Here is a 26,560-nt window from a genome sequence, read left to right as displayed (position 1 = left end):
TCTCCAGCTTGTGTCCAGAGGAAGCCAGGTTGGGTGTTAACGCATGTCTTAGAGCCAGTGGTGCTGGGGTAGCTTGTATCAACATCTCTTCCCAACTTCACCTTCAGCGACTTCACCTTGGTAGCTCGAAATCAGCCAAGGTGGGAGTATTTACATCACAGAAATTGGCAAACACTAAGACCTTTGATCTTTTTCTTTTCGCCGCCAAAGAGCTAGCTGTTGAACATTTACCAGCACACATGGGTGACTTTCTCTGGTGGGCTCTACAGTGGTTGCTGGGAAAGAGGGCCTTGGAGTTATTGTGTGAATCTGTAAAGGCTGCTGTGTTTTAGAAAAGTTGGAAGAAGCTAGATAACATGGAGTGGCTTAGAATTGCCTAATTCTTTTTTATGCAGTGTTTTTGGCAAAGCTATTCTCCCCAACCCTTGGAGAGGTTACCTAGTTCCCACTTTGGTATAAAAGCTTATCAGGAATGAAGTGGCCACCAGAATGTGGCTTATTTGGTTGAGCCTCCCTTGGCCCCAGGATCCCTGATGGGAACAGATGGCCAGTGTCCAAGCAAAGTAAGGACTTTCTAGGGTCAGGAGGAGCTCAATTCTTCTTAAACCTCTGCCTTTTTATACTAGTACATATCTTGCTGCTACAGTGAAACTGAGAGTCCGTGCATTTCCGTTCAAGGAAATATTTTCCAGCATCACACTCTCTGGTTGTTGAACAAAGCCCATCCCAGGGAGGAAAGAAGAGCCAGTGTGGGGCATCCTAAGCGATATCTGCACTTCTAGTTTCACAGCGTTTGGAAGCATCCCGTCTCCGTAGTTACTCCTCAGCTCTGATTTACTACACTTTGCTCTGAGTAGTTAGGTACTAAGTTTGGTCTGAGGACCCGGATCCCAAACCCATTTCCCCGCAATACATCACATCCCAATTTACAAAGCACTTTCTTACCCATTCTTCTATGTAATCCTCCTAATAGCCTTGGAAGGTTATGGTTTGTCCTTGTTGGTTGTGCTCTGAGCAAGCCTCTCCCCAGGGCTCCAGCCCTAGAATTCTCCCGACTTATTGCCAGGCTTCCCGGAGGGGCTGCCTCCTGAGCAGACTCACCTTCGGTCACCCTATCCTCCCGCTTCCGTCCTGAGATCTAGCTCCAGGGCAGAGGAAGCAGTCTGTCAGCCCCAGGCAGTCACCACCATAGCCCCCAGCACAGAGCTTTGCAGCACTAGGCACTCTGGCTTGGAACCGAGTGTGGAGAGCAGGACTGGGCTGGATGTGGCTCTCAGTGGCCCATGAGGAGGGTCCTGGAGAGCTTAGGGTTTGGAGTCCACTCCAGGATCTTGGGTACTTAGAACCAGGGAGCCCCAGAATCGCCCTGCTCCAAGCTCCTACTCGCGCATTCATTCATCCTCTCGACAAGCCTGCATTGAGCCCTGCACTGCACTGGGTAATGGACTAGGGCCTGTCAATATGATAGGAACAACAGACAAGTCACCGCTAGCAGAGAACCGGTTTAGTAAACAGCACGGTCAGCGCAAGCATGGAGTAATCGCTGGGTAGCATGGGAGCCCCTAGCCCAGTTTGCGTGGAAGGGGGAGGAATAGCAAAGCCTCAAAAGGTTTCCTGGAAGAGGAAATGCCTAAGCTGAGGCTTGAAGAGTAAGAGTCAGGGGAAGCAGGGAAAGGGCATTCCAGACCAAGGGAACAGCATGTGCAAAGCCCACAAAGCAAGAGGTATCCTCCCCTCAGCATCCCTGGTAGAAGTGTCATTCATCATTTCCCTGAGCTTCTCTTGGCAATGACAGACAGCCCAGCCAGGGTTTGGTTTCTTTATTTCCCCCAATTCCTTAACACCCCTGCTGCCCTGTGTTCATTGTAAGTGAACAGAGCCGTGGTCTGGACCCTTTGCTGGTTCCATCCTCCTGGGCTCACCCCATCAGAGAGAATTCCTTGTATGTCATGAGGAAACTGCCTGGTGCCTCCAGGCCGGTGACCGCTCCCCGTTGTGTTTTCTTACTTGCCAGTGTCTTGTAAGTAAGTACCTTGCTGTACCAGGCAGCCAGGCCCAATCCCCACCCCAGCAGCGCTGCTTTCTTTCCTTCCTGAACGTGATTTCTAAGGTCAGCACCTTCTGTTACTTGCTCAGGTGCCTTGGAGGGGTATTTGTGCAAATTAGACTTCTCTGCTCCTTGGAGCGAAGAGATCACCTGACCCAAACCTCAGCTGCAAAAATTGTTTTCTGCTTTTTCGTTGCCTCATGTGTGCAGTTGGCCCCTCTCCCTCTCACCCCCGTTCCGGGATGAATCTCATTCTCTTGCCCGCTTCGTTCTTCGGCTCCACCCGAGCCTACACGGGAGCATGGCTTATTCTAAAAGAATAGTTCCTGGGATGTCTCTTTTAGAAAAACCCTTTTTGGCTTCTCTGGGCTGGCTGGTACCCAGATTTCACATGCATTACTTTCTGTTTCTTGACATTCACCACCCACCGGCCCTGGGTTTGGGTTCCTGACCTGGCTGACCCTCGGGGCACCTCCTCCCCCATCTCCTGAAACCAGCTTTCCTCTCCCTGGCTCGCTGCTGTGTTCTTCTCAGCCCCTGGCAGTGAGCGGCCTGGGCCCACTCCTCGCGGCCCACCTGCTCTAACTGGTGATGGAACTTTCTCTCCAAACCAGTACATTGTGTGTTTTTCCTTTCTTCCTTTTATTTAAAAAATTTTAAACCCTCTAATCCCTGCAGGGTGCCTGTCCTTTGCCACTTGTTCAAACAGACATGGATCTTTTCCTCCTTGGCCCCTTTTTTTCTCTCTTTGGGCGAAGCTCTTGCCTATGCTCCGTGAAGAAGGCTGTTGAAAGGAGCACGGACCTCTTTTTGTTAAGCTTGTGAAAAAATTACATGTTAGAAATCCATTTTTGGCTTATTATTCCTAAACGCACTTTCCTTCTCCTCTGACATGAGTCAACCAGGGTTTTAGTTGGGATTATGGTTTTTTTTTTTTTTTTTTTTGCGGTACGCGGGCCTCTCACTGTTGTGGCCTCTCCCGTCGTGGAGCACAGGCTCCGGACGCGCAGGCTCAGCGGCCATGGCTCACAGGCCCAGCCGCTCCGTGGGATGTGGGATCTTCCTGGCACGGGGCACGAACCCGTGTTCCCTGCATCGGCAGGCGGACTCTCAACCACTGCGCCACCAGGGAAGCCCAAGGGATTATGATTTTTTTAATTATATTTTGCTGTCAATAAATCTCAAACTCAGCACTCAAGTTTTGAGATCTTCCTGTAATCTTCTGGCAAAATGAAGGAGAAAACATCATGGAAAAACAGGAATCAGCAGCTGTGCTGTGGAAAGAGCTGTGGTTTGCTGTTGTCTCCCAGGCTAGCTTTTTGCCTCTCTGTTTTCCCCACAAACCAATCCCCTGTCCTCTTGGTATGTAAAAGGTGAGAGAGCTGCCTGTGTTCTCTCCTCATGTGGAAGGGTGGCTGGAAAGGGAGTCAATGGTCCTTTCACTGTGCTCACATCAACATAGGGTTTGGATTTGGGGCTGAAATCATGGCATGTAGGATCTGACACATTCTAGACTCTGGATGTGGCCCTTCTCAGATCTGTTTCCTACCCCAGGAAGAGGGGTGTGAGCGGGAGACACAGGGAGGGGTTGTCACGTTGCGGAGCCTCGGGATGGGGCTGGGAGGATCTTGGCCGCAGAGACCTGCCCTGGAGAGACCACCTGTGGGCTTCCTGCCATGCCCCCATCCAGCAGCACGTTCCCCTAGAGCTGTGAGCACACACGGTGTGTTCACTCTGCCCTGGGTGCAGCCTGCCTTCAGCCCTTAGGGAATGCTGGGGCGACCTGGCTGGGAGCAGGCTGCAGGCAGGGCTGTTTGGTAATAATTCTGCCTCCTTCCCCGGGAAACTAGCTAGCAAAATGGGAACTAGCTTTCTCTTGGACTGGCCTGGAATTTTAGCTCTAATTCTCCTCCTGGAGGAAGCCATCATTCACATACACCATCCTGCTCATCTTGAACTCTGGAATTCCATTCATTTCTAAGCCAAAATTGGCAACCCTTGCAGAGAGCCGAAGGCCTGGGCTAGGAGGGAGGATTGTTTGGATGGCTCCTTTTATGGACGAAGTGCCTTCTGGGAGGAAGAGCAAGAATGGATGGTGTGTGTGTGTGTGTGTGTGTGTGTGTGTGTGTGTGTGTGTGGTCAGTAAGTTAACCAGACTTAACAAGGAGAGCTTGTATGGAGGAAATAAAATCCTTGTGCTTTTGGATCATGAGACCACAAGAGTAACATGTGGTGCACTAGGGGAACAGCTTAATACAGCGCAGTTTTCAAACTCTTACGGTCCTTCAGAGGGGCTTCAAGGGCTGCTACTGGGATAAGGAGGGAAGATGAGAAGGTAGGGCTTGCACCTTTCTCTAAATTCAACTAAGGCAGCTTTGCTCATCCATGGGAACTTTTTTCTTGAAAAAAGAAAAGTTGAGATTCTACTGTAAAGGAAGGAGGGAGAGAGGGAGGGAAGGAAGGAAGATGATAGATGGATAGGTAGGTAGATAGATAGATAGATAGATAGGCATGCAGGCAGACAGGCAGCAGATAGAATTGAAAACCACAGGTAGAAGAAGGAATACCTCCCAGGCATTACGAGACCTGGGAGCTGCTGGTGTCTGTTTCTGACTACATGAGCAAGTTGTTTCATTTGTTGGGGCCTCAGCTTTCTTGCAGGTGAGAGGGGTGGAGCTGGAACCATGCCTCCCTTGGTGCCATGCAGTGCTGTTTTGCGGATTAAGAGAGATCACATATGCCAGTGTGCTTCTCACTTGAAAAGTGCTATATCAGTATAGGCTATATATATATATATATATATATATATATATATATATATATATATGTTTTCTCTCTTCCTTCCTCATGAGAAAGCCTTGTGGGGGAAGCATTTTCCTTTTTTTTTTTCCAGTTTTTGAATTTTTAAATTTGTTTCAAAGTTAAACCCAAGACACATTGACTTCATAGGAAATCCACTGAGAAATGATTTTCTAGGCTGAACACATGTTTCCCTCTAGTGTCCCCCCAACAGAGCATGTACATATTATTTACTTTCATTTTATAATCACTGCTGTCCCACCACTATACCAAGATCACCTAAACTGTGTGTGTGGTATTCTGAATATTCTTACTGATACCCTAAGTTCACTAACTGCAAAAGATTTTCTGGGATAACCTGTCACTTGAATTCTTTGGCTACTTTTGAAGATGAAGTCCAAAGAACTCTTAAATGATTCTCCTTTGGGGAAGATGGTATTTTATAGGCATTAGCAACTGGCACCTGGGGCTGTACTGATCCCATCTGGCATCACTGGGAGGCAACCTGTAAAACCAAAGAATCATTTGATGCAACAGGCAACTAAGTGACTCAAAACTGAAGGTTAAATTTAAAGAAAAAACTAATTTAGAGGAAAAAAAGGTAATCCTAGAGGAACTCATTCTAAGCAATCAGTCATTATGCCTGTGTGTTTGTGTGTGTGTGTGTAAGGCAAAACCAGATTGATTCAGTGCAGGCTGGTGGGTCCCAGATGATTGCTTAGAATGAGTTTTCCGGAGACAGTGATCTGAGGGAACAGAATCTGGCAAGTGGCCAGTACCAGTAAAGAGCAGCCATGAAGTGCTGGGGACATTTACATTCAACCCCTGTGGGGAAGCATTTTCATCTCCTCCTATGGGAACGTCTGAGAGGTTGACCTGTGGAACACAATGCATGGGCTGCCACACACAGTCGTTCAGGCTGGGCACTGCACAAGAGTACTCAGCCACGAGGACAGGAGTGTGCTGAACTCTGGCTCATGCCCTGGAAGCCACAAGCCCTGGTTCAGGAAGTGTGTGTGTGTGGGTGTCTTTCTCTAATTTGCACTAAAGCATGTTGGGGCCAGCAGAGGCCCTGGCAGTGACACACATTCTCTTCCCACAGAGGCATAGTATAGAGATCCAAGTATGAATTTGCAGTTCTGCTCTTTTTTTTTTTTTTTTTTACGGTACGCGGGCCTCTCACTGTTGTGGCCTCTCCCGTCGCGGAGCACAGGTTCCGGATGCGCAGGCTCAGCGGCCATGGCTCACGGGCCCAGCCGCTCCGTGGCATGTGGGATCTTCCCGGCACAAGGCACGAACCCGCGTCCCCTGCATTGGCAGGCGGACTCTCAACCACTGCGCCACCAGGGAAGCCCGCAGTTCTGCTCTTCATTACTTACCAGACTTAGATTGCTCTGGGCTGTTCTGGCAGGAGGAGGAGAAGCCCAGTGAACAGACCTCTCTCAGCACCTTCAGGGAGGTGTCAGGTTGCTGCCTGCTTCCTTTCACGTCCCCCATGGAAATCCTGGTGGTGAACTAGCTCAGCAACCCCCATTAAACTGAAAAGTGCTGCTCTCCTGAGATATTTTCCCCTGTGCAATTGGCAAAAATTTAAAAGACATTCCATGGGCAGGGCTATGGAAAAGCAGCCTTCTCCTATGTTGCTGGGAGGAGGAGAAAATGGTGCCGCCCCACCAGAGGAGAATTTGGCTTTATCTGATGAAACTACATGTTTGTTTGCCCTTTGACCCAGTAACCCCACTTCTAGGAACCTACCACAGAGACACACCTCTATGAATAAGAAACACAGGTACAAGGTTATTTGTTGTGGCAGTATTCGTAACAGCAAAAGATGGGAATGTCAATCCATAGGAGACTGGTTGACTACATTATGGTCTATCCATGAAATAGAGTCGTTTGCGGCCATAAAAAAAAAAAATGAGGAAGATCTGTATGAACTGACAAGGAGGGATTTCTAGGATTTACTGTTTAGAGAAGAAACAAGTATATGTAGTAGCAGAGTGTGCTACGTCCATTTTATGTAAGAAATGAGGGAAGGTAAAAAAATTGTATATGTGTATTTGCTTAGTTTTGCAGAAAGAAAGATTAGCAGGACAAACCAGAGACTAATGAAAATGGTTAAATGTAAGGTGTAGGGAGAGAAGAATAAGAATAGGGCTTCTCTGCAAGCAACTTTTTATCTGGTTAGGACTCCTGGAACATGTGGATGCTTTATATTTTCAAAATTGCATACTTTAAAAAAAAAAGGATTTCTAAAAAAATTAAATCCCTAAAATTGAATATAAATAGAAACAAATAAGCTGTATATCAGACTGACAACCATACAGAGAGTAACTTTTCAACATGTGCTCTGGTCATACACTTTTTTAAAAGCTCTATTGAATTACATACCATAAGGCTCATCCATTTTTTAAAGTGTATATTTTAGTAGTTTCTAGTATATTTATAGATTTGTACATCATCACCATAATCTAATTTCAGAAAATTCTCATCATCCCTAAAAGGAACCCTGTACCCATTTATAGTCACTCCCTGTACCGCTTACACCCCAGCCCCCATCCCTAGGCAACCACTAATCTACTTTCTGTCTTCTGATCATATGTCTTTAGTGGGATACATTCTGAGGGCCTAAAAAACAAAAAAAGCCCTGCAAATAAACGTTAATTTTTATGTAGTAGGTTTATCGCTAGTGGTGATATTGCTATTAAAAATCTGAAACTAGGGCTTCCCTGGTGGCGCAGTGGTTGAGGGTCCACCTGCCGATGCAGGGGACATGGGTTCGTGCCCTGGTCCGGGAGGATCCCACATGCCGCAGAGCAGCTGGGCCCGTGAGCCATGGCTGCTGAGCCTGCGCGTCCGGAGCCTGTGCTCTGCAACGGGAGAGGCCACAACAGTGAGAGGCCCATGTACCACAAAAAAAAACAAAAACAAAACCAAAAAAATCTGAAACTGTTTTATGTATATTGTAGGATAAGGCAGATACATTAAGATATCAATTATAAATACTATTCAGAACAAGATTTTCACTGTAAGAAAAATGAAATGAAAATACAAAATAAATGAAGGTAAATGAAACATTGTACCTTAAACATGAATTAGAAATATCAGTGTGAACTTGTGAAAAAAAAATATGTATATTCTAGCTCTATGTACTGAAAGAGCCTAGATGTTCTTTATGACACTCCTGTAGCAATGAGCACACCTAGAACCGAGATCTTGGTTTCTAAATACCATGCCCTGCAAAAAGCAAACAAAGCTCCTTAGAGAAGTTTTTTATTCCAGGTCTAGGTCAAGGAAAGTACCAGGTGATTCAGGGACATTTTTTATGCCAGTAAGCAATTAAGTGCTCAATAGAGGTCGCATCAAAGGACATAAGAAAGGACTCCCCCTGGCCAAATCTGGGGACAATCTGAGCACCCCAATGAATAGTGATGTAACGGGTTATAACACTTTAATTAAAAATTATAAAAACAAGCCCGTAAAATGTTTTTTAAAAAAATAGGAGGGTGGAGGGAACACGGAGAAAGCTCTTCTTTAGAAGAATGCTACCTAGTAATTGTAGATGGAATGACAGAATCCGAAAATCACCATTTTGTTAGAACCGCAGGGTAATAATTGATTTGGGCAAAAGTTATCATTGGATGCTCAAAGCACTGGGTAAAATATGTTAAGCATGATGACATGCACATAGATCACTTATTGTTTACAAAAATATTTTATATTTTACACTTGTTATTACAAAGGAGAAAATATACCTTTACAGTGTAGAGATCCAGAGGCCACCACCTTAACCCAGTGATCAAGCATTACCCACATAGTATTCTTGGCCACAATATTTAACCTGACTCTAATCATGAGGAAGCAATCAGACAGATCCTGAACGTGAGGCATTCTACAAGGCAGTTGGCCTGGACTCTTCAATAAAAGTCAATATTATGAAAAACAAACTAACAATAAAAAATGTTGGGGTCTGTTTTGCATTCAAAAGACTAACGAAGCATAACAACTGAATGAATTGTGTGAACACTGATTAGATCTTAGCGTTTGAAAAATCCTATGAAAGACGTGGGACAATGGGGAATGTTTGGGTAAAGTCTGTGACACGGTGTTTTGGAACTCTTGTTAATTTTCTTAGGTGTAATACACGGTTACGTAGGGGAATAGCCTTATGCTGAGAAGGCATGTGTTGAAGTATTTAGCAGTGATGTGTTGTAATGTCTACAAAACACTCTCAAATAATTGAGCAGTACTAAACATAAGTAGAGAAAGGGAGGGAGAGCAAATATGGCAAGATGAGTGTAAGTGTAGGGTGACGGATGTTCATTATTTTAATTCTACAGCGTTGTTAGAGATTGGAGCAGTTTCAGAATCCGCTGCAGGGAGCACCCTAAGCATGCTGTGTGGCGGAGGCTGTCACATCTGTCCTCCAGTTCAGGCTGGGCCAGGTCACCTCTTCCGCCATCTGCACACACCCTGCCCCCTTACCGAGCTGAATCGTCATCTCCTGTTTCCCCTTAGGTGAAGACCCACTTGTGGATGATCAAAATGAACGAGATATCAATTCAGTCGCTGGTGTTCTAAAACTGTATTTCCGAGGACTGGAAAACCCACTCTTTCCTAAGGAAAGGTTTCAAGATTTGATATCTACTATTAGTAAGTATTTCCCAGGTGGAATGATCAATTTCTTGACCAATCTTTATTGAAGCTGCACTCCAGGCTCATCGCTGCAGGGGAGGGGTGCCTTGAAAGAAGCCATATGACTCTTGTCTTCATGGAACTTAAAACCTAGTTGTGGAAATAACAAGATGGTTTATAATAGAAGAACTCATGGGCATGGTACACCTCTGGGTATAGGAGGAGCTCAGAAGAGAAGAGGCAGAGGGAGCCTTGGTTTCTCAGATCACAGCTGACGGAGAATGATGTGAGTAGAGTCTTCGGGGAGGAGTGGACTCAGCGATCCTAGGAAGGGTTGGGGACACACAGATCAATGGGACCAGCAGGAGGGTGTCCCAGCCAGTACATGGTATAAGATGCTGGAAGGGTCTGATGGAGCAAGAAAGGGAAGACCTTGAATGCCTTGCAAGGATTCCAGAGCTTTTCCCCTTGGGTTACAGGGAGCCATGGAAGGTTTGGGAGTCAGGTCAGCAATATGGCAAACAGGGAAATGATGAAAATAAGTTGACTGTGGGCTTCCTCTGACATCACTAGCCATGAGAGTCCTTCTTGACTAGTATTTCTGTGGATAAAGGCAGGAGCCCAATCTAGGGGCTGAAGTAAAGGCACCTTGACTGTAAGATGCCAAAATCCACGACAATCTTTTGGGAGTATTTTTTTAAATAAACTTTTAATTTTAGAATATTAGAATGTTAGTATTTTGGAATAAACTCTTTTTTTTTTTTTAATAAACTCTTTGAGTTACAGAAAAGTTGCCCCACACCCCGTTTCACTAGGGATGCTTCTCACAATGTTCTGAGGGATATTTGCAGCCAGGGAAGTGCCCCAGGAGGTGACAAGAGCCTAGGGAGGCTTGAACCCTCTTATTTGTCTTGTGTGAAAGGCGCTTCCTCCTCTCTTTTGCCCCGCCACTACTTCCTGCTCATCTTTCCTGATCCACTTCAGGCTCCAGACCACCTCTCAGAAATCCCAGGCCACAGAGGCCCATCCCTGTCTGAGCCCAGTGTCACCTGCTCAGCCAGTATTTCCAGAAGCTCCAATAGACCAGTTCCTGAGCGGACAAGGTGTTTGGCCCCTGGTACAAGGTCATGGCATTGTGTACCTTGAATGACAGTGTGAGAGGAAAAGTCCCTCCTCAGTTCCCTCCCAAAGCCTTGACTACATCAAGGAGTGACACCCCCTCTGCCCCCAACGTACAAGTCAATCTCCCTGCTAAACAGAGAGAGCAGGACCTCAGTCTCAGAAACTTTTGTATAAAACAATGTCTACCTATAATTTGGTAGCATTGTTTTGCTTTCATTGTATCTCTTTTTATGTTACCTTCTAATTATGGCAAGTGATCCTGGTTTCTCCTTTACAGAGTGAGGTAAGGTCTCCTTTTTTTTTTTCTTTTTGCAGTACATGGGCCTCTCACTGTTGTGGCCTCTCCTGTTGCGGAGCACAGGCTCCGGACGCACAGGCTCAGCGGCCATGGCTCACGGGCCCAGCCGCTCTGCGGCATGTGTGATCTTCCCGGACCGGGGCACAAACCCGTGTCCCCTACATTGGCAGGCGGACCCTCAACCACTGCGCCACCAGGGAAGCCCAAGGTCTCCTTTTTTAAAGAAATGTATTTAAGGAAACAGTATTAATAAACAGTAGTGGAGGTGGTCTAGGGCAGTGTGACTGAAGCCAAGGACATGGAGGGGCCTGTATGGGGGGCAGTGGACTCGATATGTGTGCCAGAGCCTTCCACTCTGTGTGGAGGCCTTGGTGAGGTGCCAGACCTTGAAGGTAGGCTGGAGCATGCCAGGTGGAGAAGAGAGATCACCAGTGTGTGCAAAGGCCTGGAGCAGGAGAGCCTTCGTGTGTTTGGGTGGAGGGGTGGGGGGTAGCTAAGGTGGCCTGGTACAGTTCTTCTTCAGGGCACTACTGGCACTTTGGGTAGAGCAGTGCCTTGTTGTGTGTCCCACACATTCAGGACCCTTAGCACCTTGGCCCCTGGATCCCAAATGCCAGTGGCACCCTCCAGTCACTGCAACAACCCCAGAGAATGCCCCACATATTTGTAAGTGCCCCAGAGGTGCACGCCCACTTCATCTGAGAAGCATGGCTCTCAGTCATCTTCAGATACTTGGAGAAGGGGCGGCAGCTGGGAGATGAAGCAGGCAAGGGTGGTTGAAGCTGCATCATGAAGGGCCTTGGATACAGAGGAGAAAGGGGGAAGCTGTGTTTTAAAAGGAACATGCTGACAGGATCTGGAGGCTGGAGAGAGGAGGGGCTGAGTGAGAAAAACATGTTTTTCTCTGAAAAAGAAACTGACATGGGTTTATGCATCAGCCCTGCAGATAATCATTGGAGCTTTGGTAGCTCACTCTTAGCCTGAGCTTTCTCTCTCTACAGAGAAAAGCCCACAAAGCACTTTTTTCTCCTTACCAAGCCCAATTTGCTGCCCCCAACTCTGGCTTGACTGATTAAATGTCTGTATCTCTAGGGTTGACCTGAAAATGGGGGTCAGAGACAAGAGCCCAGGAATCACCAGGCTCTTTGACCAATATACAGCTCAGGAGGTGGTTATTTATTCAGTGTTCATTTCCTGAGCACCTACTCTGTGCCAGGCCTGTGCTGCAGCTGGTGTTTTTAAAGAGTCTAATAAAACCTGGTCCCTGCCTGTGTTCATCAGGACTCATAGGCTACAGGTGACAGAAACTCAGCTTACACTGACTTAACCCGTAGAAGGGAATGTAGTGGCTCATATATCTGAAAAGTTAAGGCCCAGCTGGACTCAGACCTCACACGACATCTTCGGGAATCTGTGCCCTCCAGCTCTGTGGTGACTGCACTCCCGGACACCATCTTCTTTCCTGGGAGCCCCCAGCTGCTCCTCTACCCAGTTGCAAGAGGGAACTTCTCTCTAGGTTTCTCCAGCTGAGTCCCAAGGATCAACCCTGATTTGTTCTGATTAGGCCATGAACCCCTTCCTGGGCCCAACCCTGTGGCTAGGGGAATTTGATGCTCTGATTGGCCAGGCCAGGGTCACATTTCCATCCCTGGAACTGAGAGTAAAACTGCCTCCGCCTGGGCTTCCCTGGTGGTGCAGTGGTTAAGAATCTGCCTGCCAATGCAGGGGACACGGTTTGATCCCTAGTCTGGGAAGATCCCGCATGCCGCAGAGCAACTAAGCCTGTGCACCACAACTACTGAGCCCATGCGCCACAACTACTGAAGCCCACGTGCCTAGAGCCCGTGCTCTGCAACAAGAGAAGCCACCACAACGAGAAGCCCGCACACCACAACCAAGAGTAGCCCCCGCTTGCCGCAACTAGAGAAAGCCCATGTGCAGCAACGAAGACCCAACACAGCCAAAAATAAATAAATTAATTAAAACAAAACAAAAAGCTGCCTCCCCCTGAACCACGTGGGCTGATCTCACAGGTGGGACTCACAGATGTCAGCTACTTGGCTCTCTGATGATGAAAGGCACCCTGAAAAGTCCCTTTGTGTTACAGAACTGGAGAACCCAGCTGAGAGGGTGCACCAGATCCAACAAATCCTCATCACCCTTCCCCGCGTGGTCATCGTGGTCATGAGATACCTCTTCGCTTTCCTCAACCAGTGAGTTGCCCAGCCAAGGGGGGGACCCCCTCTTTGACTCAGCCCTGGCCTCCTTTGGGAGGGGGTGTCCTGAGGTTTGTAGGTACAACTGTTCCTAGAACATGGGACCCTCCTGAACGTGAGTAGAGCCCCCAAGAGAAAGAAACCACGGAGGAGGATTCACCTTTCCCTGGTGACTTGTGGGTACTCCTTTCTTGTAGCCTCTCGCAATATAGTGATGAGAACATGATGGATCCCTACAACCTGGCCATCTGCTTCGGGCCCACCCTCATGCACATCCCCGATGGGCAAGACCCTGTGTCCTGCCAGGCACACGTCAACGAAGTCATCAAAACCATCATCATCCACCATGAAGCCATCTTCCCCAGCCCCCGGGAGCTAGAGGGACCTGTGTATGAAAAATGCATGGCTGGAGGGGAAGAATATTGGTAAGATTCCATTCTTCTTAATATTATTATTATCATCGTTGTTGTTGTTACTGTTGAACCAGAACAGTAAGAAACCCTTTGATTTTGTTACTGCTTTTTAGTCTGTACTCCCATATATATTTTCTCATTTGAGCTTCACACCAGCCTTATACGAGGGATAGGTACATCAGTCAAGACTGTCTTGATTTATAAGGGACAGAAATACAACTCAAACTGGCTTAAGCCAATTGGGAATTTAGTTTTAACTAAATAAAGTCTGGGATCATGGCTTTAGGTATAGCTGGATCCAGGAGTTCAACTATTATCATCAGGACTCAGTCCTGCAATTCCCAGCCCCTGGCTGCTTTCTTCTACATTGGCTTCATTTTCAGGCAGCCTCTCCCTTGGTAGTTTCAAAGAGGCATCTGGTAACGCCAGTTTAGAGCCTGTTCTCTCACCATCCCCAGTGGAAAAAGAGCTTCTCCTTCCCAAACGTTTTAACAGAAGTCCAAGAATTACGTCTCCTCCTGAGGCTTGGGTCTGGTGAACTAATCACATCGATTAGGAGATGTATGTAATGCTGTCATTGGCCAGGTGAGCTGCAAGCCCATCTCAGGCAGCAGGGGGTGGATAATCCCCACCTCAGCCTCTTAAACTGAGAATGACACTTCCCACCCTTGTCCCCTACCATCTAGAGTTCTCTTTTCCTGGCAAAGTTTGTTCACTTTCTTTGAGAGCTCCACACCAGGCCAACAGGTGCTAGTTGGGCACCTGTGTACCTGGTGCTACACTGGGTCTTGGGAGAAATATTTTAGAATCTTATCAAACTCAGGGCTGACTACCTTCCCCAGGCTAAGACCTGAAAATACGGTGAAAATAGAACATTTCTGTGAAGACAGAAAATTCAGAACACCAACTGACAAAAACCAAAGGGTTCCTACTCTTTCTTTCTTCCCAATCCAGGACAACACACAGCTGTATGTTTAGGTATTACCCACACTGCTTTCAGCCAGATGCCTACAGGGGAGTTACTCTTTTGATTGTCAGAGCGTTCCTGGACTCTTGCCTCGCTTTAGTTCTGTGGGCATATTTGGGCAGCGGCTTCAAAGAAGGGAAACGTTCCAGCCTCCTTGTTTCTCTGCAACACTTCTCTGCATAGAAACACCGGGCCACAGCTCTCTAATCTCATCTGAGGCACCTGGAGCCAGTCTGTCCCTGATCTGTAACAGAAATCCTACAACCAGCAAGCACACTTTTTAGACAAAGGAAGCTTTTCAACTTTATCGCTTTTGCAGCCATTACCAGTTTTCTTTTCTTGCTGCAGTATATATAATTAGTGCTCTGGGAAGGCACGTACAGATCTTAGCATACTTACCAAAGCACTACATACAGTAACCACACTTTTCTTAATCCCATTTGTGCCCCATGAGAAAGGAAAACTAATTACATGGTAATTTTGGAGGAGTGTTCAAAGCCAAAAAGGAGGATTTGGTTGAGGGTCTCATCACAGTGGACAACATTCATTCACCAAATGGTTACTGAGCATCTGTCCTGGGCCAGGCCCTGGGCTGAGGAGTAGGGATGTAACCTGACCAGGAGTAACCCCTGAGACAGGGAGGAGGAAACAGGCAGTTCTAGGAGTAGGGGCCCTGGAGCCAATGTAGGGAGGTCAAGAAAGGCTTCCTGGAGGAAACACGGAGACTTGACTGAGACCTGAAGGATGAACTGGGTCAGCCAGGTGAGAGCGGGCAAAGAATGTGCTAGGCCTGGAGCATGCAATAAAATGAAAAGTGTTCTGTATGCCTGCAGTGTTGCATGTGACGAGAGAATGGTGAGAGAGGAGGCCCCACAGGCCGGCAGGAGCCAGGTTATGAAAGGTCTTAAGCCATTGTGCAGAGTCTGGAACTTATCCAGGAGAATTTTTCATAATAAAGTCCATTTTCCTTTAAATGGTATTGTAAATGTCACCTTCAAGAAGACTTCCTTGACACCCTGTGTAGGTCCCCTCTCCTGTTCTTGTCTCTGCTCATTTGTGCCTATATAACATATTTCAACTTGTAGCACTTCTGTTTCTCAGCCCATGAGGGCAAGGTTTGTGTCCACGTTACCCGTCAACGCATCCCTCTTACCTAGCACCATGCCTGGCATAGATTAAGACTCAATCAATGGTTTGATTAAAAAAAAAAACTGATTGGCTCACTATGTGAATGAACCCTGGCCTTAAGAAGCTTACAATCCAGTGAGGGGGCAGCAGCTGATGAAATTATCCCAGCGCATTAGTGACAGAATTTGATGGTCCTGGACTCACTCTACCCCTAAGCCCATCATGGTTGCCAGCCTGCTCGCCACCTGGGCTGATGTGGATTTTGCACGCAGCACCATGAGGCAGCCCCGAGGAACCCACTCCTTGGGAGCTTCACCCACCTCGCTGAGCTTGTCACCTCTGCTGCAAGACAGGCAGGGAGCCAGGCCAGATGGATGACTCTCAGTACTTCCAAAGTTCCTTCTGCTCTGGCCTGAGGTCCTTCTGAGGAAAAACGTCGGTGTTTTACTGCCTTCTAGATCTTACAGAATACTTAGGCACTGACGGCCTTTACCAAGAAGACAGCCCAGCAAATTTCAGGGCTGGGGTCAGTTGGGGGATGGTATTCAGGGAATCTTCCCAATGGATGAGGGGGCCGGGAGTGGTTTTCTGTTAGGAAGGTCTGCGGGTGGTCAGATCAAAAACTGGGATGAAGTGGGCCTGGCCTGATCTGGGTCAAGGCGCAGAGGTGGGCTAGGCCGGCGCCTGCGGGAGGCTGAGGGCAGCGTGAGGTACAAAGCCCCCCAGGAGTCCCCTCCCTATGTTTCCTTGCAGCGACAGCCCGCACAGCGAGCCAGGGACCATCGACGAAGTTGACCACGACAATGGCACCGAGCCTCACACCAGTGATGAAGGTGAGTGAGGGGGAATCGGGGCGAAGAACTCACCTGGGGCCTCTCCTGCTGACTCATGCCTGCCCACCTGCTGGGCTGACCCACGTAACCACCCGTCCAGCTTTGGAAGTCAGCACGTCATCCTCTGATGCAGACAGCGACCCAGAAAGACCTCCAGTCCACTGCATCCCCACACAGCTTGCCTCCTTCCCTTCTGTGTCCTGCCTGGCCTGAGTGCAAATCCTAAGGGACAAGAGTTTCCTAAGTAGGAAGTAGGCTTTGTCCTCTTTCCCTCCCCTGTTGGGGGTCTGTTCTACGCCCGGCCTGAGCTGGGACCTGGGGCACATCAATGAACCAGACATGGGTCATCAAGGCGTTCCTGGTCTTGTCACCTGACAGGTCGAGAGCAGCTCCCCACCATGCAGAGTGACAATGCCAGGCTACAGGGGTGACCCAGTGCAGTGGGTACCCCGAAGGCGAGGCCAAACTGTGGTGACCTAGGGAAGTGTTAGCATATATAGAGAGAAAGGCCAGCCTGGGCTCTGAGGGACTCCTCAGACCTTCCACCCCTCTAGACAAGGAAATAAAATCAGGTTTGTCTCTAGGGAGCCTGGACACTACAGGCAAGCAGTCTGGATAATATGGGCCTGGGGCCAGCATTTCCATTAGGCAGATCAGGCACAGTGCCCAGGGCCCACGATGCTTTCAGGGCCCATGAAAACGTGAAAACGTTTTAATTTTTTTTTTAATAATAAGAAAAAAGAGAATATGAGCCTGGATTATATTCATCTCTGTACAATGCAGTTGTAAGATATAATTTTTGACGTTCCTTTTAGTGGAGGAAGGGGCCCATGCAAGCCCAGGTGCCAAGGGCCTGAGAGTCACAACACCTCCCTATGTTGACTGAGCACAGCCCTCCTTTCTCCCTGTGATAGTCTCACTTTTAAAAAATCATTATTCAGCAGTTATTGGCCTTTGTGTTTGTCTTGTGGGACAGTCCCAGGCCCTGTTGGCCACCATTTTTGTCAGGAGAACTGGGTATCTCCTCAGGTGACGTTTCTGGGAGTTGGCATAAGAGGCAAGACTAATAGGTGGGTTTTCATATTCTAGTGGGACTATTTCAGTTTCCAGCCACAGAACCTCCAACTCAAACTGACTTAAGCCTAAAAGGGATTCAGATCATATACTTGAAAGTCCCAGGGTAGGCATGGCTTCAGGCATAGCTGGATCCAGGAGCTTAGTAGAGCTTGTCAGGAATGTGTCTCCACCTTGCCGTTCTGCTTCCCTCTGTGTTGGCTTCATCCTCAGGTAGGATCTCCCTGTGTGGTGGTCTCTGGCAACTCCAGGCTTTCCTCATCCTTTTACCCAAAGTCGCAGTGGAAGAGAGCTTCCTTTTCAGAATGGTTCCAAGAAAGCTGCTGGGATGAAGTCTCACTGCATTGCCTTGAGTTACGCACCGAGGCGAGAACCAGTCACTGTGGCCCGAGAGGGAGCTGATGGGTCGGACCTGGGTCCCAGGGCAGGAAAGCACATCTAGGCACAGTGTTCAGCTCTGCCAGAATCCTCAGAGGCTGAAGTCATCCTGAGCTGAGGAAAGTGTCCTGCAGAGCCTTTGTTTTGAGATATGAAGGCTGCCACCTTCTGCTTGTTTGCAGTGGTTTGCTTTTCTCTGTTCTTCCTTTCCTCTCTTTTCCTACCACCTCCGATCCACCCTCTTCCTCTATCACTTTTAACAGCCCCCCTTCTCGTTCTCTCCATCTGTTGCTTGTTTATTCCCGTGTGTGTGTGTGTGTGTGTGTGCGCACGCATGCGTGTGCACGCAGCTCTTGTTCTAGATCTTGCTCTCAGCCTCTCTTCTTCCACTGGTGGAAAACACCTCTTGTCCAACAAGTTAGACTGAGTTTTCAGCATTGAGACCTGTGGGGGCTGCTGGTGGAGGCAGACACATCTGTGAGGAAGTGGGTCAGGTGCCCTCTGAGGAGCCTTGCAGCCTTCCTGGGGCACCCACTTTTGGGGGGCTGAGGTCGCTGTCAGTCACCCTGCACCTGCTGTGTTTCCCCACAGCTCCTCACTGGGGGTGGAAGGTGCTGTGGGCATCAGGACTGAGGAGGGGGAAGGCCAGAGAGCACGGGGCTTGCTGCCACAGGACACACCTGGCAGGCTTCACCCCCACCAAGAAAACCCCCAGAAAATGCTGCCTTGACCCCTCAGAGCAGAGGCACACAGGTCCCTGGAAGGGGATAGATCAGAGCCTTGTGTCTGCTTCTCCAGGAGATACTGCCCCTATTGTTATTTGTCATGCTGCTGGTTTCTGAGAATGACAAAGGTAGGAAGAATCGTCCTGGAAGGACAGTGGTTCTCCCTGGGAGAGCGAGTTCAGGGAAGACTCTCTCTGTATCCTGTGTGTTGGTGTGGGTGCTGAACCATGGACGTTCTCTGGAGAAAAACTAATTGCGTTGTCAAATGTTTACATTCATGCCAACTCCAGCTGAAACAGTCATAGAAATGTTGAGCTGCAGGAATGGTCAAGGGGGCACTGGACTCGAGACCTTTATGGCCATGTGATCTTTGATAAGCCACATAACCTCTGGCCTTGGTCTCCTTATCTGTAAAATGGGAATGGCAGCAGCAAGAGAATTGTGGTCTAGGTTAAAATGAGGTGACATACATGAAAGAGCTTAGCACAGTGCTTGGGACCACTAGATGGCTAGGAAACATCAATTGACTGTGTATCCAGTGTAAATCTTTCCTGGTCCTGATAAAGAAACCGAGTCCAAAGAATTTTATTGATGTAACTATTTATTGGCAGCCTAACTGCCTGATTTCTTACCTACTTCCCTCTAAGACATTTCATGTAGGGGATCCATTGGTATCTTCGTCTCTCTTGAAAGTACCCTGTATGAATGGAGCCCAGCCCTTCAAAGGTCAAATAGGCCATAACACCACAACTACACATCCTTGTATTCGATGGCTCACCCAACGAGTGACAGAATTGGAGGACCAAGTCAGTTGTTTGAGAGTCTCCTGCCTTTGCTGTCTCAGCAGATTCTGCACCTAACTGACGCCCGCTGCCCTGTCTTGAGTCTATAACACATCATGGGTGTGAGTGTGGAAAATCCATTTGTGCTTGCTCTTCCTGTCTCCAAGACTTAGGAAGAAACGATGGTTAGGCTAAGAACCCTTGATTGTCGGAAATAAACAATGAAAACATTAAGGCAGCCAGTCAGTAGCAACTTTATTAATACAATGCTAAATGAGGAAGCAGACTGCCAGACAAAGAAACCACAGAAACTGGTAACAGAAACGTGCTCATATAGTTAAAATGTGCACCATCATCCTTTCATTGATATTTTCCCCAAATTCGCCAAATTGCCCTTGACTCCTTGCACATCATCTACATCTAGAAAGCCATTAAACCATTAACTCTTTGCACACATCAGGTATCCATAAATGGGCTTTAGGAGGCCCATTACAGGCAAAAATTATTTCTGTAGGAACGTGTGCCTCTGAGAAGAGGTCCACAGTTTTCATCAGATTGTTCTAGGCATTGACTAGAAATCAGGGTAAGATTTTTACTTGTTTCTAAAATATTGGTTCCCAGTATCTTCTTTAATAAAAAAATTTCAAACACACCGAAAAGTTGAAGATAATTGTACAGTGAACACCCATATAACTACCACTTAGTTTCTACAATTGATAACATTTTGCTTTATTTGCTTTTTCATGTATCTGTCTACCCATCCGTCAATCCATCTTATTTTGTTTTTTATTTATTTATTTATTTATTTATTTATCTATCTATCTATCTATCTATCTATTTTTGCCTGCATTGGGTCTTCGTTGCTACGCACAGGCTTTCTCTAGTTGCGGCGAGCGGGGGCTACTGTTCGTTGCAGTGCGCGGGCTTCTGATCGCAGTGGCTTCTCTTGTTGTGGCGCATGGGGTCTAGAGCGCAGGCTCAGTAGTTGTGGCACACGGGCTTAGTTGCTCTGCAGCATGTGGGATCCTCCTGAACTAGGGCTCGAACCCGTGTCCCCTGTATTGGCAGGCGGATTCCTAACCACTGCACCACCAGGGAAGTCCCTCCATCTTATTTTTAACACATTTCAAAGTAAGTTTCAGTCATCACTGGATGTCTCCCCAAGACACTTCAGCAAGCAAATCATTAAAAAGGGCCAGTATTGTTCATGGTTCTTTTTTTAAAGTAAAATTGCAACACTGAAATGCATAAATTTTAAGTGTTTCATCCGTGAGTTTTTATAAATGCAAAAAATTTGTATAACTCAAACCCCTCTCAAGATACAGAACATTTCCAATACCCCAGAATGTTCCTTCATGCCCTTTCCCACTCAGTCCCTGCCCCAAAAGCCCAAGAAGCAACCGCTGATGTGATTTTTTTCCACCAGAGATTAGTGTTGCCTGTTCTAGAACTTCATATAAATAGAATTGTGAAGAGAGTCTTTCTGCTCTGTCTTCTTCCACTCGGCATAACGTTTGGAGATTCATCCATATCGTATGTATTAGGCAAGGTTTTGAGGGTATTAAAATGGTATTTCAGTCAGTTTACACGTGAAAGCCCAATTCTGCCTGAATGATTGCCACTCTGCCCTGTAAGAAATAAAGACAATAGAAAAACGAGAACAGTGGTCACGTCATTATTTCCTCACCGCTAGTGTAGGGATGGTAAACTGGCCAGCACCACGTGCTTAGGCCTGAAACCTGGGTAGGAATCTCACTGCCTCTTTTATTTTAACCATTTTAATGAGATATAATTCACATACCTACAGTTCACCCATTTAAAGTGTACAATTCAGTGGTGTTTAATATATTCACAGATACGTGCAATCATCACCACAGTCAATTTTTGAACATTTTTTTCAAAAAAATGTTATTTTTGAACATTTTCATCACGATGGAAAGGACCCCCATGGCCTTAGCTCTCATCCCTTACTCTCCTTTCCCTCCCACATTTCTCCCCAACCCTAAGCAACCACTAATCTACTTTCTGTCTCTATGTGTTTATCTATTCCAGACATTTCATATAATGAAATCATGCCATATGTGGCCTTTGTATATGGCTTCTTTCACTTAGCATGATGTTTTCAAGGTTCATTCCTGTTGTAGCATGAATCTGGAATTCATTCCTTTCTATGGCTGAATACTATCCCATTGTGTGGACAGACCGTGTTTGGTTTATCCATTTGTCAGTTGATAGACATTTGGGTTGTTTCCACTTTTTGGCTTTTATGAATATTGCTGCTGTAAACATTTGTATACAACTTTTATGCAGCCATATGTTTTCATTAAAAAAAGCATCATAAATTGAAATTATTATTCTTTACCCCACTGAATGATCTTGACCCCCTTGTAAAAAATCATCTGGCCATAGATGTATAGGTTTATTTCTGGACTCTCAGTTTTATTCCACTGATCCGTATGTATATCCTTGTTCCAGTACAATATTGTCTTGATTACTGTTGCTTTGTAGTGTGTTTGTTCTTCTTTATCAAGATTGTTCTTCTTTTTCAAGATTGTTTTGGCTATACTGGGGTTAGACCAAACATTTAGACCAAACAGCTGGGGTTCTGATGGTGATTGCGTTGGATTTGTACATCAATTTGGGAGTAGTGTCATCTTAAGTGCTATGTCTCTGATCCATGAACATAGGATGTTTTCGAATTTTTTATATCTTATTTAATTTCTTTCAACAGTAATTTGTAGTTTTCAGAATATGAGTTTTACACTTCTTTTGTTAAATTTATTCCTCAGTATTTTATTCTTTTTGATGCTAATCAAAAGATGGAATTGTGTACTTAATTTCATGTTGAATTGTTCATTACAAGTGTATAGAAATACAATTGATCTTAATAATTGTTCTTGTAACCTGCAACCTTGCTGAACTTGTTCATTCATTCAAATAGTTTTTAGTGAGTTCCTTATGATTTTCTATATACAAGATCATAGCATCTGTGAATAGACATAGTTTTACTTCTTCTTTTCCAATCTGGGTGCTTTTTATTTCTTTTCTTTGCCCAATTGCCCTGGCTAGAACCACCAGTACAATGTTGATTACAGGTGATGAGAATGGACATCCTTGCCTTGCACCTGACCTGAGGGGGAAAGCATCCAGTATTTCACTGTTAAGTATGATGTTAGTTGTAGGTTTGTCATAGATGCCATTTATCAGGTTGAAGAAGATCCCTTCTCTTCCTGGTTTGCTGAGTGTTTTTATCATGTTGGCTTTTGCCAAATGCTTTTTCTTCATCTACTGAGATGATGATGTGATTTTTTTGGTTTTTTATTCTATTGATTGATATATTACATTAATTGATGGGGGCGATGTTAAACCAATTTTGCATTCCTTGGATAAATTCCACTTGGGTGTGGCACAAAATTCTTTTTATATGTTACTGGATTCAGTTTTCTAGTATTTTGTTAAAGATTTTTGCACACATATTCATGAGATATTGGTCTACAGTTTTCTTGCGACATCTTTGTCTGATTTGGGTATAAGGTTAATACTGACCTCATAAAATGAGTTGGGAAGCGTTTCCTCCTCTTCTAGTTTTTGAAAGAGTTTGTGAAGAATAGTTATTAATTCTTTAAATGTTTGGTCTAATTTAGCAGCAAAACTGTCTGGGCCTAGACATTTCTTTGCGGGTGGGTAGTTTGGTCTTTTCTTTTTTTAAACTGTTTCAATCTCTTTATTTGTTATAGGTCTCTACAGATTTCCTATTTTTTCTTAAGTTAGTTTCAGTAGTTTGTGTCTTTATAGGAATTTGTTCATTTCATCTAACTTATTCAGTTTACTCACATACAGATGTTCACAATATTGCTTTATAATCCTTTTTTCTTTCTGTAAGGTTGGCCATAATGTCCCTTTTTCATTTCTGATTCTAGTGATTTGAGTCTTCTCTTTTTTTCTTGGTCATTGTAGCTAAAGGTTTGTCAATCTGTTTGATCTTTTTAAAGAACCAGGCTTTGGTTTAATTGACCTTCTCTATAATTTATCTATTCTCTATTTCATTAATTTCTACTCTGGTCTTTATTATTTCCTTCCTTGCTTTAAGTATATTTTGCTCTTCCTTTTTCCAGTGACTTACAGTGGAAGTTTAAGCTATTGACTTGAGCTCTACTTTTTCTTAATACAGGTGTTTACAGCTATAAATTTCTAAGCACTGCTTTAGCTGCATCTCATACATTTTGGTATGTTGTGTCTTCATTTTCATTCATCTCAAAGTATTTTCTGATGTCCCTTTTGATCTTTTCTTTGACCATTGGTTATTTAGGAGGACGTTGTTCAATTCTTCATAATTTTGAGTTTCCTACTATTGAGAAATCAGTAGTTTCATTCTATTGTGATTGGAGAAAATACTTTGTATTATTTATAGTCTTTTAAATTACCTGAAGTTTGCTTTATGGCCCGGAATATGGCATATCCTAGAGAATGTTCCATGTGCACTTGAGAAGAATGTGTATCCTCTTGTTGTTGGGTGGTGCATCCTATAGATGTATGTTAGGTGTACTTGGTTTATAATGTTAAATTTTCTGTTTCTTTGTTGATCTTGTGTCTAGTTGTTCTGTTCCTTATTGGAAGTAGGATGTTGAGGTCTCCAATGATTATTTTTTTGAATTATCTGTTTTTCCCTTCATTTCTGACATTATTTGCTTCATGTATTTTGCTGCTCTATTATTAGATGCATTATATTTATCATTGTTATATCTCCCTAATGGATTGAACCTTTTGTCATTATAAAATGTACCTCTTTATTTCTAGTAATTTTTCTGTGTTATAGCCTGTGTAGTCTGATATTAGGATAGCCACTCTAGATTTCCTGTGGCTGTAGTTTGCATAATATAGCTTCCCCATCATTTTACTTTCGCTCTAATTGTGTCTTTGAATCTAAAGATGTCTCCTATAGACATCATATAGTTGGATCCTGTTATTTTATCTAGTCTGACAGTCTCTGCATTTTAATTGGATTGTTTAATCCATTCACATTTAATGTTATTATTGACATAGTTGGATTTTTACCTGACATTTTCCTTTTTTGTTTTCTATGTGTCATGGTTTTTTATTCCTTTATTTCTTCTTTACCACTTTCTTTTGCATTAAGTATTTTCTAATGTAGTATTTTAATTTTTAAATAATTTTTAAACTGTGTTTAACTATATTTTTGAGTTATTTTTAAGTGGTTGCTCTAGGGCCTGCCATATATGTCCTAACTCTGAGAATGAACTTCAGATTTATACTAGCTTAATTCCAGTAATATGTGAAAATATTACTCATATATAGTTCTATTCCCCTTTCTGTATTTTTGTGGTATTATTGGTATACATATTACATCTGTTAATTTTATAAATGCAGCAGCACATTGTTATAATTTTTTTTTTTACCATCTGTAGCCATTTCCTTAGCCCAGTACAGCTTTGCTCTCACCTCCTTTGTTTTCTAATTGCAAACATATTATACATATATTACATTTCTGTGTGTTATAGGCCCAGCAATACATTATATACATATATTATACACATATTTTTTAGACTTGCTTTTAAAATAAATTAAGAGAAGAAAAGAGAAAAAATATGCATTTATACTCTTTTATGGTTACATAATTATCTTTATTAGTGCTCTCTGTTTTTTCTGTGGATTCAAATTACTATAAGGGTTACTTGTTTTCAACCTGAAAAAACTTCCTTTAGTGTTTCTTATAAGGTAGATTTGCTAGATAACACATTTTGGGTTTTTTTTTTAAATCTGAAGATATCCTTATTTTGCCTCACTTTTGAAAGATAGCTTTTCTAGATTTAAGATTCTTGGTTGACAGTTATTTTTTGGAGCACTCTTAATGTGGCATCCCACTGTCTTCTGACCTCCATTGTTTCTACTGAAAAGTCAGCTGTTAATCTTATTTGGGTTCCCTGAAAGTGATAAATTATTTTTCTCTTAATGCTTTCAAAATTGTCTCCATGTCTCTGACTTTCAGTGTTATTACTGTGATGTGTCTATATGTAGATCTTCTTGCATTTGTCCTACTTGGCATTTGTTCAGCTTCCTAGATGTGTAGGTTATTGTTTTATCAGTAAATTTGGGAATTTTTCAGCCATTATTTCTTCAAATATTTTTTCTGTTCATTTTTCTCTTTTCTACTACTCCTGTTACACGTATGTTGACACACTTAATGGTATCCCACATTTCTCTATGGCTTTGTTCATTTTTCTTCCTTCTTTTGTCTCTTGGTTCTTTAGCTTTCATCATTATTTCTATCAATCTGTCTTCAAGTTTGCTAATTCTGTAGCCATTTCAAATCTACTATTGAGCACCTCTAGTAAATGTTTAATTTCAGTTGCTGTATTTTTTAATTCCAGAATTTTTTTTTTTTTTTTTTTTTTTTTGCGGTACACGGGCCTCTCACTGTTGTGACCTCTCCCGTTGCGGAGCACAGGCTCTGGACGCGCAGGCTCAGCGGCCATGGCTCACGGGCCTAGCTGCTCCACGGCATGTGGGATCTTCCCGGACCGGGGAACGAACCCGTGTCCTCTGCATTGGAAGGTGGACTCTCAACCACTGCACCACCAGGGAAGCCCTAATTCCAGAATTTTTTAATTTATAATTTTTATCTCTTTATTGATATTCTCTATTTGATTCGACATTGTCCTCATACTTTACTTCTTTAATCACGGTTTCCTTTAGCTGTGAACATATTTGTAACAGCTACTTTGATATTTGTTAAATTTGACATCTGGTCATTCTCACAGGCATTTTCTGTTGTCTGCTTTTTATTTCCCTCCAGTGTTTGCATCATACTTTTTTTTTTCATACTTTTTGGGTTTTTTTGCATGTCTTCTAATTATTTTTGGTTGGAAACTGGACATTTTAGATAAAATATTATAACAACTCTGGGTACTGGTCCCTACCCTGTGAGGCTTATTTGTTATTTGCTTCTGTGTTTGTTTAACAACTGACTGGACTGTTTCAGTGACATCTGTGTTCCCCTTCCTCCCTTCCCCCATACATACAGTGTTAAGCCTGATGTTACTTCCCAGAGAGGAACAGCTTTGCGTATGCCCACAATCACCTGGGATGACAGTGGTTTTGGTAGGGTTCTCTTTCCCTGACTAC

The 26,560-nt window shown here is 44.6% G+C and overlaps 1 protein-coding gene across 3 annotated transcripts in view; it reads left to right on the top strand.

Moving 5' to 3' along the window:
- The window catches only part of SRGAP3 (SLIT-ROBO Rho GTPase activating protein 3), a gene marked incomplete at both ends in the record, with an annotated part of 250,739 nt that overhangs the window by 208,205 nt on the left and 15,974 nt on the right, over positions 1 to 26,560 (top strand). For all 3 annotated transcript variants that reach the window (XM_082663233.1, XM_082663231.1, XM_082663232.1), the window contains 4 exons: positions 9,365 to 9,499; positions 13,009 to 13,114; positions 13,315 to 13,542; positions 16,379 to 16,458. In XM_082663233.1, the coding sequence (XP_082519359.1) occupies positions 9,365 to 9,499; positions 13,009 to 13,114; positions 13,315 to 13,542; positions 16,379 to 16,458 (549 nt within the window). The remainder of the gene's footprint in view (positions 1 to 9,364; positions 9,500 to 13,008; positions 13,115 to 13,314; positions 13,543 to 16,378; positions 16,459 to 26,560) is intronic.

The sequence above is a fragment of the Grampus griseus genome (genome assembly GCF_964374135.1).
Source record: "Grampus griseus genome assembly, chromosome: 10".
NCBI lineage: Eukaryota > Metazoa > Chordata > Mammalia > Artiodactyla > Delphinidae > Grampus > Grampus griseus.
The sequence above is the reverse complement of the archived record's forward strand: the minus strand, read 5'-3'. Positions and strand labels throughout refer to the sequence as shown.